The sequence below is a fragment of the Cervus canadensis genome, chromosome 22 (genome assembly GCF_019320065.1).
Source record: "Cervus canadensis isolate Bull #8, Minnesota chromosome 22, ASM1932006v1, whole genome shotgun sequence".
Taxonomy (NCBI): domain Eukaryota; kingdom Metazoa; phylum Chordata; class Mammalia; order Artiodactyla; family Cervidae; genus Cervus; species Cervus canadensis.
In genome coordinates this window covers 10,885,992-10,898,853 of record NC_057407.1, presented here as the reverse complement: position 1 = coordinate 10,898,853, position 12,862 = coordinate 10,885,992, and the positions used below count along the sequence as shown (strand labels likewise).

At 41.1% G+C, this 12,862-nt stretch overlaps 1 protein-coding gene across 8 annotated transcripts in view; it reads right to left on the bottom strand.

The window, feature by feature from the left end:
• Positions 1-12,562, bottom strand: part of DOCK3 (dedicator of cytokinesis 3) — a 288,068-nt gene extending 275,506 nt beyond the window's left edge. For all 8 annotated transcript variants that reach the window (XR_006264627.1, XM_043443221.1, XM_043443227.1 and 5 more), the window contains exon 1: positions 12,156-12,562. Coding sequence is in view for 7 of the 8 variants with exons in the window: in XM_043443221.1 (XP_043299156.1) it covers positions 12,156-12,540 (385 nt within the window). In the remaining variant the exon portion in view is untranslated. The remainder of the gene's footprint in view (positions 1-12,155) is intronic.
• Positions 12,563-12,862: the final 300 nt, after the last annotated feature.

The window sequence follows — 12,862 nt, the reverse complement described above, 5'->3', positions numbered from 1 at the left end:
GAGTTTGTGCTCCACAACGAGAAGCCACTGTGATCAGGAGCCCCCGCCTGCCACAGTTAGAGAAAGTTCATGCACAGCAACAAAGAACCAGCACAGCTAAAAATAAAATGTTTTAAATGGGCAAAGTACTGAGTAGACATTCCTCCAAAAACAATACACAAATGGCCAATAAACACATGAAAAGATGCTCAACTTCACTAATTACTAGGGAAAATGCAAATCGAAACCACAGTGAAATACCACTTTACACCCATTTGGATATCCATTTATAAAAAGCTTTTTTTAAAAAAAAAAATAACAAGTATTAGCAAGGATGTAAAGAGACTGGAATCCTTGTGCATTGCTGATGGGAAAGTAAAAATGGTACAGGCAATACAGAAAACAGTATGGGTGGTTCCTCGAAATAACTAAACACAGAATTACCAAATACTAAGTACTTCCAAAGGATTTAAAAACAGGTAGTCAAACAGGTACTTGGATGGCAAATGCTCATTACAGCATCATTCACAATAGTAAAAGACAGAAACAACCCAAGAGTCTGTCAATAAAGAATGGGTAACTGGGAGACTGGAACTGTCTTACATACACTCCTATGTATAAAACAGCTAATGAGAGTGTACTACACACCCAGGGAAGTCTACTCGGGGCTCTGTGACGGCCTAAAGGGGAAGGAAATTCACAGCAGAGGGGATCCAGGCGTACACACGGCTGATCCACCTCGCTGTACAACAGAAACCGGCACAGCAGTGCAGAGCAGCTACACGCCAATAAAAACAACAACAGTAAACAACCCCTCCTGCCTCCTGGTTCTCCTCATGATGACAAGATGGCTGTCACAGGACCAGATGTCTTACCTACATGCAGCTGTCCAGAGGGGAGACTGCCCCTGCATAGACCAAACCTGCACGCGACTCTACCACGCCCAGCTCACTGCCTCTGGTCCAAAGTCAGCTGTTCCCACGGAGCGCAGCCTTGGCCAGGAGTTAGATCTTTTAGCAGCCCTAAGGTTTTCATAAAGGCACTAAATCTCACTCCAAAGGAAAGCAAAGGAGCCACTTCTGTCTTTCACAGAGTTGATTACCCAGTTTCCCATGCACAAGTTCAATTCAGGTTTAGCTTGAAAATGCATGACTAGGGAAAGAAGTAAAGGGCAGAGAGGCTGGCAAATAGGAAAAGATAAAGAATAATACTCGAAGTAGCTACAGAGAACAGAGATGAAGAGAGTTAGAAAGAATATCAAAACAAAACTATCATTTCAAGTCGCTGACACCAAGCTGACGGAGTCTCACATATTCCCAATCCACCCTTGTCTGTTCCTCTCTGTGCATGCTCAGTCGTGTCCAACTCTCTGCGACCCCATGGACTGTAGCCTGCCAGGCTCCTCTGTCCATGGAATTTTCCAGGCAAGAATACTGGAGTGGGTTGCCATTTCCTACTCCAGGGGATCTTCCTGACCCAGGGACCAAAACCACGCCCTTGCATCTCCTGCACTGGCAGGTGCATTCTTTACCACCAGCACCACCTGGGAAACCCATATTCCCACCACCAACACCACCACCCCCAAATTCCCAGAGAGCATCACAGCCAGATGAGAAAAGTAATAAACAAACGAGCGAACCACTGACTGGAATTAATGATTTTCCTTGGGATTTCAGTAAGAAAGCAAACAAGCATCACTCCATTACTGTTATAATGCCTTGTTTGCATTAACAACATCCAATAGTCAGAAAGTCCAGTTAAACAATTGATGCCCAAGAAGTTGAAATGGTAGTTACAGAAGACTAGTTTTGTAATGCTTCAGAATTTATTCCACCAAGCCTGTATCAACTTTGAAATTTCTGAAGATGCAAATCTGTGGAGAAAATGATGCTCTATACTGCTGAGGGTGCAGAGAAGCAAGTGCTCTTACTGTTCTGGTGATAGTTAATTTCTAACAACCAACCGCTCAGAAGTAGGAGATTAGACAAATCACAGTACCTAACACAGTGCCTGATGGAACAGCAGTCATCAAAACAGTGGCATTCCAGATATAAGAGAAGGTTTGTAGTAGAACAGATTTTAAATAAAAGACTGTCGGAACTTCCTGGTGGTCCACTGGTTAAAACTCCACGCTTCCACTGCAGCAGGCACAGGTTCGATCCCTGGTTGTGGAACTAAGATTCCACATGCCATGCAGCCCCGCCAAAATATAAATTACTTGTGTTTTAAAAAATAAAAGACTTCTATGATAATATAAACAGTACAGCCCTAAATTTATTTTAAATGCTTGCATCAGAAAAAAAGACTGGAAAGATATGCCAGCATGTTTTGAGGGGTTATGTCTGAAAATAATAGCATATCTTAAAAGTAAGATATCATCCTTATTTTCTTTTTTGTGTATTTTTCTGTATTTACTAACATGTCTATAATAAACATGTATCTTATGTAGTGAGAGTGGAAATATTATACAGAAAAAGCTCAAATGTATTCAACATATTGAATTCACAATACAGGAAAGAACAGAACATATTATTTTTTATATTAAACTCCAACAGAAATCTTTTCTTGGTATTTTTAAAGGTTTAACCTTGAGTTCTATGGAAAAGTCACTCATCTAAAACACAGCTTCCTCAGAGGTGTCAGATGAAAGACATATTGTTGGCATTAGTCCAAACTGCATCCCAATTATCTGCTACAAGTTTTCTGAATCACTGCCGGGATAACTGTGAAACTCTAGGTGAGATGGATTCACACTGGAATCCTACAGGCTTCCACCCAAAAATCAGTCATCTAAACTCAGCCACAGGCAGTAAACCTTCCTAACAGGTTCAAGAAGGAGAAGAGCTGAGAAAAAAAAAATTGTATTCATGATGTCACAAATTTCTAATAAGTAAATATTATTAGACTTACAGCCTTTTAAAATACTATCAGGATCAACAAAGCAAAATAAAACTCTTCACTAAGCTGGATTCCTAATTAAGCATTTATTGATCCCTCACTATGTGCTAGGTCCTGGGGTTACAAAACATGAAGACAAAATTCCTTGTCCTTGAGAAGCTCAATCCCTCGAGGCAAAGAGATGCAATTAAGCATGATCTAAAAGGATACGTGCCATAACTAGAGGTTGGTACCAACTGCTGCAGGAGCAAGAAGTAGTGCTTATTACTGGGCAGAGCTGGGGAAGGCATCAAAGAAGAGGTGACATTTCAGCTTTTTAAGGGGGCATTCCTCAGGCAGAGAAAGGTAGTCGCTGCATTCTTGTCATATTATAAGAACTGAGCAAAGTGACAGAGGTAGGAAAGTTTTAGGTTTGTCTGGAAAAGGGTGAGCTGTCCAGCGTATCTAAAGTGTCGGGATGTGGAAAGAACAACAGAAACAAACAAGAAGGGCTTGGTGCCTCCCTTCCTCCTGTTCATGAAGATGAAAACAGGCTTAGGATCTTTTTAATGCTAATGTATCTCTGTCATTTCCCACACTTAAAAGAAAGGCCACACACACCTCTTAGCAGCATCCTCCCTCCTAGGCCATAAGCCACAGTCTGGCCAGGAAGCCACCTAACCCCAAACACTATCAGGTTCACAGGCGGCACAGGCACAGCTGGCACTGCCAAGAAATGTTCGACAAGTCACCCAAATAATCTGCATTCAAAACACAACAAAGCAAAATCTACTCCTTTATAAACTGGACACATAAATTTTTTTCCCCTATTCTGTTCAACATTTTTATCAGCTCACTTGGAAAAAGTCAGAAAACAGGTTTATCAATTGTGTAAGTAAAAAAGTTCAAGGAAAAGATAACAACAGGTGGGATGACAAACTCAAGCTACAAAAAAAGACTTGACAAGTTGTACTAATAAGCCAAATACAGGGAGCCTACTCTTCAACTTAGGGCCAATGAGATGAGCCAAATATGCTCTCCCTCAATGAAATGTAATGAAAATAAATGTAAAATCTTTTTAAAATGAAACTAAAGTTTTACATTCATGTCTATTATCAATAACACACGTTCAGGATGCAAGAGATCTAACTTGACTTCAATTCATATGAAATAAAATCTAGAACTTAGCTGTTATGAAACCAATGAGAGTAATTAGTGTGAAATGGCAGATGAAAAGTCTCCAAATATCAGGTTTTATACCACATTAACAAAAAACATCCAATTCAATCCTACAAATACGTATATGAAACCTTCTGCATGCCTGGTACTGAGTAATGTCTGTCAAGAACACAAAGATACAGTTGACCCTGTAACACATGGGTTTAAACTGTGCAGGTCCATTTATATGTGAATTTTTTCAGTAAATACAGTACTTGTATTTTCATTTTACAGATCTTTAAATCAACTAAACATGGGGGGAAATTTGTATTTAATTAGAGATCACAATATGTGGAATCAAAAGAACCAGAGTTGAAGTTCTGATTCTATTCAAACTGTTTTAGCTCTTAAGAGTCCCGACCAGGGATCAAACCCGTGCCCCATGAAATGCACTGGAAGCACAGAGTCTTAACCAATGGACTGCCAGGGAAGTCCAGCACAATCCCTACTTTTAAGAGTTTACAACCTAAAGCAGAGTTTTTAAACATGGGTCACAATATCAACTGAGTTGCCATCCATGTTTTTTAATGGAAATAGAAATGAACAGAAACTCCAGAGTACACTCTACAAAGTACTATATCATGAAACTTCTAATTTTTTCATGTGTGTGTATAGTGTAAACATATACACATAAGACGTAATATTTTAAATGTGTTTATTGTAGATCATAGTCAAAAGTTAGAAGGACATTAATCTAATGGAAGAGGATAAATTAAATATATCACTACAAGATATGAAGTATCACAGAACTTAAAAGAATAAAATCTATCTGGTTGGAGAAAGACAGGGGTATGGTCAAGGGTCTAGAAAAAGATGTACAAAGACAGTAATATATGATAGAAGCCTTTACAGACAGGAAAGAATCTGAGACAAAGATGGGGTTGGGAGCAGGTACCGCATGTAGAAAGAATCATATGAACAAAGACATGAAGCAGCAATTAACAAGAAGGGTTTACTAGGTGGCACAACTCGTACTGGCACATGGCAGCAATGGTGTAATTAAGTCCAGACAGAAGAACTTGGGGAAAGTTCAGTTTGGCTAAAGTGTAAAGTACAAGCAAGTCAGCAAATGCAGCTGAAAAAGCAAATTTGAGCCATAACATGCAAGTGCTAGGCACAGAGTAAACACTTAGCTCTTCCATTGGTCTTATTTATTATCCCTGGAGCCTCAAACCAGATCAGATTTAAGATGCCTCACAATTCTAAAATTTTATGAATAACTGAAGGGCTATGATGGAAGTTGTTTATATGTAGACACAGAACACAAACTTATAAGAAATTACAAGGAGTCTATTCAACAAGGAAGAATTTTCTCATCACAGCTAACAATAAAATTGGCCATCTCAAAAACTGGTGAGGGCACTGTCACTAGATGTATTTGAAGAAAAGTCAAAGTATGATACCAAGTCTGTACTATAAAGTCCTTCATTTATCATGCAGTAATTCTTCCATCAATTTTTGTTCTCATTCATCAACTGACAACAGCTCATGAATGAGTTCTGAAAAGAGAGGGAGAAACAGATGGAAGCAGGAGGTTGGGATTTTATTCCCATCATAGATAAGTGGAAAAACAGAAAGTTTCTGAACGACAGTTCCCAACATAGTCATTATTTTTACTAGAGTGTCCTAATGTGTGATATAGCAAGTCAACTCACGTACTTGGGCCACAGCTAAAATAATTTGGCAGTGTACTTCTGTAAAAAATTTTAAAGTTCCCAGAACCTTTATGTGAAAAAAAAATCTTGCTTTTCTATACAAAATCTGTCAAGAGGGGGTATGTAAGAGCCTTTAGAGCATAATCATAATAAACAGATTTGTTCATTATGGTAAAAGTATAACATTGCAATTAAAGTCCTAATATAGCATATCCAATAATGCTTACACACTGGGAATAAACTCAGATCATTCTTCTCATCAAGAATAAAGATGCAATAATTCAAAAAAGATTCATAATACAAACCATTAAAAATTGAAATTCAGCACCAGTGCAAAATATGGTATGAATATAAAGTACTTTCAACTTCAATGACCATTCTTTTGAGACATCATGCTTCAGAATGTGTCTAAAAATGACAGAAAATGTGTCATTTACAATTAAGCTTTTTATTTCTAAAGCACATTCTCTCATAACACTGCATGATAAAATTGGCCGTAACATTTGTATAGTCTATAAAATATTGTTCCATATTGACTTTTCTGTTAAAATGTTGATAATTTCCTGCTGATTATTTCCTGCTTACTTTACAGAATGGCAGATCAAAACAAAGCCATCTTGATTTAAGGAGGCATTCAATAAATGTTTGCCGAAATCAACGATTTTCTTCCCTACTAAAAATGCCTTTAAAAAGAGGACAGTAGTTACTCCTGGGCATATACCCAGAGAAAAATATGGTCTGAAAAGATAAACGCATCCCAACATTCACTGCAGCACTGCTTACAATAGCCAAGACATGGAAACAACTTAAATGTTCACTGACAGAAGAATGGATAAAGAAGATGTGATACATATATACAATGGAATATTACCCAGCCATTAAAAAGAATAAAACAATTCCATCCACAGCAATATGGATGGACCTAGAGACTCATTCTGAGTGAAGACAGACAGAGAAAGGAAAATATCATGATATCATTTATATGGAGAATTTTTTTAAATGATACAAATGAACTTATTTACAAAACAGAAACAGACTCACAGACTTAGAGAAGGAACTTACGGTTGGCGGGGGGAGGTGATGGGGAGGGATAGTTGGGAAGTTTGAGACTGACATATACTTTTAAACACACTGCTATTCTTAAAATGGATAATCCAACAAGGACCTACTTAGAGCATAGGGAACTGTGCTTAATATTCTGTAACAATCTAATGGGGGAAAGAATTTGAAAAAGTGTGTATAACTGAATCACTTTGTTGTACACCTGAAACTAACACAACATTGTTAATTAACTGTGCTCCAATATAAAAAAAATTTTTTTTAAAAAAAGAGGGTAATAGTACCCAATATACTCCTCAGGGCTGTTAAAAACCTGCCTTCTGAATTGTCATGCCTTCAGTCTGTTCCCATCGGCAATGCAAATCATTATATTCAGGAGCAGAACAATCAATACTATGCAGTCTCATAAAAATGCCTAGTATATAAATAAATTTTCTTAAATATAACTATCCAATTTAAGTCTGGAAGCCTTTATCTTTTGAGCCAGACACACACACTGCTGACAAATTCTTTTCAGAGGTAACATGGTATAACAAAAGCAGCTGTGGATCAGAATCCCAAAGTCCTAGGTATAAATCTCAAATCAGCACTTCACTGGCTTAAGTATCTTTGGTCACTTAATTTCTTTCTGTTAAAGTTTCTTTATCATCTGTTTAAAAAAAGTGGGGACAGGTGATATTATGGTGTCAGGCTCAGGCAGGATTATGACATGGAAGTTTCCCTGTAAACACTAAACCCCTGACCATAAAACATCAAGCACATCCCTACTTTTCAGAACAAAATTAAGTCCCGGGTATATGATGTCTTCTCTACTTCTGGTGGATGTCTTTACCTCTGAGAGGTATGGGGCCCTTTCAGAGGCTTCAAAGGATAGGACTCCCTTATGAGGCAAGTAACTAAAGAGCCCAATGCCCTCACACTGTTTCACTGAGTTGCAGTTCATTTACCAACAGATTTAGTCAAATTCTGGGAACACTGATTCTTTTAGATCTGGTTTCATAGACCTAGTCCCTGCCTACCTTCGCATGCCTCTGCACCACAGGCTCATTAGAAGTTAAATTTCTTTTAAAGATTTAGGGCTTTTTTTAAGTTTATTTTTTTTTCTTCTATCTGGGGGAAATCAAACAGAAAGAAATCAGGTAAAAATAAGGCAGAAAATATGCATTGTTTTTAAATAAGAAAAGAAATAAATATGACATCACAAAACTAAAATAGTGGTATTCTGGTCAGTAATGAGGAAATTTTTTTCATAGACTGCTAAGTGAGGATTAAAAAATAAGCAGTAATCACTCTAAATTATTACAAAATTTACCTCATGCAGTAGAATAAAAAAGACGACTTATGATGGAGCTACCACTTCTCAGTGGCCAAACTAAAACACATATATTCAAACCTGCTATTCTATTCTAGGAGTTTAATTACAAACTCTTATTTCATCTATTGGTGGTGTTCACTGCTGCTGCTGCTGTTAAAGGGTGAGAAAAATATTTGCTTGCTCTTTGGTTTCTATATTTGGTAGTTTGGATGCAATCAAGATGGGAAAAGACAGGTATTTCACAAAAATGGTTGGATTTTTTCTCACCTAATGCACTTTAGAATAGGAAGCTTCCTGAAAAGGTAAAATTAAGAATGAAAAGATGCAAGGCTTTCCAAGTTATTTATGGCAACAGAACTGGAAAGCAGAGAATCTCTAAAAGGGAGAAAGACCTAAGGAGTTAGAACACAGGTTATAAGGGTTCAGTAAAGAACAGTTCCTTGTAATACTAGAGAATGGCAGTAAAAGAGTCAAGTATATGACAAAACATTACCCACTGACGAGAAGAAAATTAACAGGAATATTCAATTGCTGAAGGACAAAAAGGACTGACATTCTCTGAGATCCAACTTCATCATCTGTATAATGAAAACAACCTTAGGACTGTCACCCCCAGCACACTGACCGGCCCATCACTGATCTTCAAAAAAGGGTAGTTTCTTCTACAAGCCAGAAGGGAAAGGCACAATATACTTAAAGTGATGAAAGGGAAGAAACTACAGCCAAGAATACTCTACCCAACAAGACTCTCATTCAGATCTGATGGAGAAACCAAAAGCTTCCCAGACAAGCAAAAGTTATGGGAATTCACCACCACCAAATCACCTTCACAACAAAGGATAAAGAAACTTCTCTAGGTAGGAAACACAAGAGAAGGAGAAGACCTACACAAAATAAACTCAAAACAATTAAGAAAATGGTAATAGGATCATACATATGGATAATTACCTTAACTGTAAATGCACCAACCAAAAGACTGGGCAGATGAAAACATATGCATGTATGCACTTCCACTTGCCACATGACTCTACTTAACCCCCCAAACTGCATGTAATTATTTTATATTGTCAGGTTAATCATGTTTCTATTATGGCTTGCAACTGTAATGATCGTTTTTGTCTGGCTATTTCTTGTGAAAACTGATAGACATCTTTAACTATCCTGGGGGAAAAAAAAAGGGTAGTATCCGCCCCTCCCTCTAAACTCAATCACAGAACATTACAATGGAAAAGAGAAGTTCAGACATCACTTAGTCCCTAGCGAATAAATCAAATGATTTGAAAATGTTACAACCTGTACAGAATTTGTATATCATAAAAGATTTTAAAGGCATTAAGGTATTGCTACAGGATCTCAAAAACCTTATCGAGGTCAAATACAGATGAACAGCTGCAGTGGGAGAGACTCCTTGGCACTGCTCCAACAGGGGACTCCTTCCCTCACCAATATCTAAGCAACTTATCCAAATTGGTGGGAAGAATGTCTAAGTTCTCCCTCCTTGCTATAAGAATTGTGGATGAGCAAGCAGAGAATAGAAATGTGTGCTCCAATCTGCTCGTAAAAATCAAAGTTGAAATGCAAAACGTTTTCTCATAGGAATTAATGATAACAGATTCTCAGGCTAGCAATTAACCAATGCAGCTAACACTCCAATTTTAACTGACTGTTTTTCTAACTATAATGTTTAGGCTACTTCATAGACTGAACTGGCTTTTATGAAAAGGCCAAGAAGTGTAACCCAAATATGCCTATGAAAAAAAATGTATTCTGGGTTTTGAACAATTCACACAGGAACTTTCAGACCACAGCTGAGGAAGGGATAGTAAAAGAAAGCTGTGAGAGAAATAGGAAGGAAGTTTCTTTGGCAGAAAGGACAAATAAACTACACGAAATTACAACTGCTAATCTCTTCAGAATAACTGTCTCTCTCATATAACAAGCATTTAAGTCGTATCCTGTGCCCAATGCTGTACCCCTCCACAGGGAAAAACTTTTCTAAAGCTAAACCCACAGTCCCAGAAATGCAGAAATTTCCTCCCATCTTCCTGAGTAAATCACACACCAAATCATAGTGCTTTGAGATTCACATATGCCTATCTTGATGACCTTGCACTGTCTCCGTCTCAGAACCAACACACCTGAGGATATGCCAAGTGCAGTTATTACTCTAAGTACTGTACTAAAGGGAAAAGAAGAAATTAACATTTATTAAGCACTCGGTAGGCTCTCATTTGATTTTCACAACCCTGTAGGTAAATATTATCCCCAACTTACACATTAAGAATGATGTTAAATAATTTGCCCACAACACCAGTAAAGAGAAGACAGGACTCAGAAATCTGCCAACTCCGCTACTCAGAGGTTCCTACCCAGAAATTACTACTTAGCTGCCAGTGGACAGTTGACCACTTTCACATCAATTATTTGTTTTTCTAATTAAGCAGGTCTGAGAGCAAATTATGGGAAAGATACACCACCAACTCTTCATGTCACAGAATATATTTAGTATTTAGGGAATGCTCCAAGAGAAAGGACAAAACATTCCCAGAGGTGAATCCTAGCTTTCACATCATTTCCCAGTCCCATCTCAATAGACTCTAGCACTAGGGCTCCTTTGATCACTTCCATCCTAGCCTGTATCAACGTGCACTTGTCATTTAGTCACTAAGCTGGGTCTGACTCTTGCAACCCCATGAACTGTAGCCCACCAGGCTCCTCTGTCCATGGGATTTCCCAAGCAAGAATAGCGGTGTCAGTTGCCATTTCCTTCTCCAGGGAATCTTCCTGACCCAGGGGTCAAACCCATGTCTCCTACACTGGCAGGCAGATTCTTTACCACTGAGACACCAGGGAAGTCCCATCGTGCCCTTAGAGCATAACAAATTAAAAACTTCAGAAAGTTACCTTTCAAAACAAGATTTTCTACCAGCACAGAGCTCTCTGCAGGTCCTTAAATTTAAATAATTCAATTTCTACATAATTTGCCTGATGGGATCCCTAGATGTTTGTTACCACTGACAGTTTAAAAAGTTACTTTGTAGTGAACTGTGAACTAAACCTTCATTGAGCTGCAGAAAATATGGAAAACAAAAGTCTATGTTCAGACAGATTTCACTATCTAAAATTCTCCATTAAAACTTCAGGGGGGAAAACCTGTACACTCATTTTTCTATCTAACTGAATAAGATGACAGGTGACTTACAATAATGCAATGTGGCTCAACTCTCTTGCATAATCACCACGAAACACTAACACTGTAAAAGTAAAACTAATGTTCAAGCCCTTAAATTATCGAACATTCTTTTCAAAATAATTCAACACTGTAAGAATTATTTAGCTTCTGGAGTTTAACACTTGTAACAGATTTTTTAAAAAGGGAATTTTAAGAGGAATAACGGTCTCATCTAAAAACGGATTCATCTGTTTCCTAACAAAACCATGACCATAATATACACTAAATACTGGGGCATGTGCAAGAACACTTCCTATTGTAACGTAATTACTCTTTCTAATATTGAAGCAAAACAAACTAAAACGGATCAAACATTTCCAGTCAAATGTCTGCAAAATTCTGAATAGAGAAAATGATGTCAACGTATTTTATCCCTTTTTTCTTCCCGTAAGGTTCAGTCCAAAAATAAACAGTCATCCGGCTCATCAACTCAGGGGCAGAAACTCATTAAAACTGAGGTTCGAGAGCAGAGAAAACAGATTCCCAGAAATTAGCTTCTTGGGTAAAACTGCCCTGTGCCCCGCACCAGAAGCCTCGGGAGGCCACCGGGGCCCTGCCCGCCCCTCCCGCCGGCCGCACCTGCCGAGGCCGCGCTGCCAGCGCCCCCTGCCGCCCTCCGCGCGCCTAGAGACCCGCTCCCACCCCCGCGCCTCGCGCCCGCACCGCCCCCACCCCGCGCACACCTCGCGCCGAGGCCGCGCAGCCGGCGGGCCGTGGCGGGGGGCGCGCGGGCGCGAGTCGAGGCGGGGCCCGCACGAGGCCGAGAGCACGGGCGCGTCCCCCCGAACCCCCGCCGCGGCCAGGCCCGAGCCTCACCTACCTACGCCGTATTTCTCTTCCTCTGTGGGGGTCCACATGGCCGGGCCGGGCGCGGCCCCGTGGGCGCGGCGGCCGGGCGACAGCGCGGCGGGGACGGCTGCGGGCCCGGCTGTGGCGCACCGCGAGCCGAGGCGGGGGAGGTCAGGCGGCGCGGGGCAGTGGGCGGCGCATCCCTCACAGGCCGTCCGGGATGCCGCCGCCGCCACGTCCGGACCGTGAGGCTCCGCGGGCGGCCCGGCAGTCCCGGTCGGCGCGGGTGAGGGCTCGCCACCTGTCCGTCCCCGCCGCTCTCGCGCCGCCGCTTCGTCCCTCACAGCTTCGCTGCTCGGCTCCCGGCGCCGCCGCGGTTCGGCTCGCCTCAGCGGGCTCGCAGGATGCCCGCGCATGCGCCGCTCCCCGGCGCGCGGGGGCTCGCGCCGCCCGAGCCCGCGCGCGAGCCCCCACGCGCCGGCGCCGCCGCGCGCCAGCGGAGGGAAATCCGCGAGAGGCGATTGGACGGCCCGGCGGGGGTCAGGACTGGCTCTTAGGCAGGCCCGAGGCCCTGGGTGGCCCCAAGCTCCGGAGGAGGCGGGGCTGGACAGGTGGGATGCCCTCGGGCCCCCACAGGCTTCGGTGTCCAATTCCCCCTGCCAGGCACCCAGAGATCGCCAGTCGGAGAGGAGAGAGCAGGGAAGAGGGAATGATACCGCTTTAAGACCCATTCAGCCG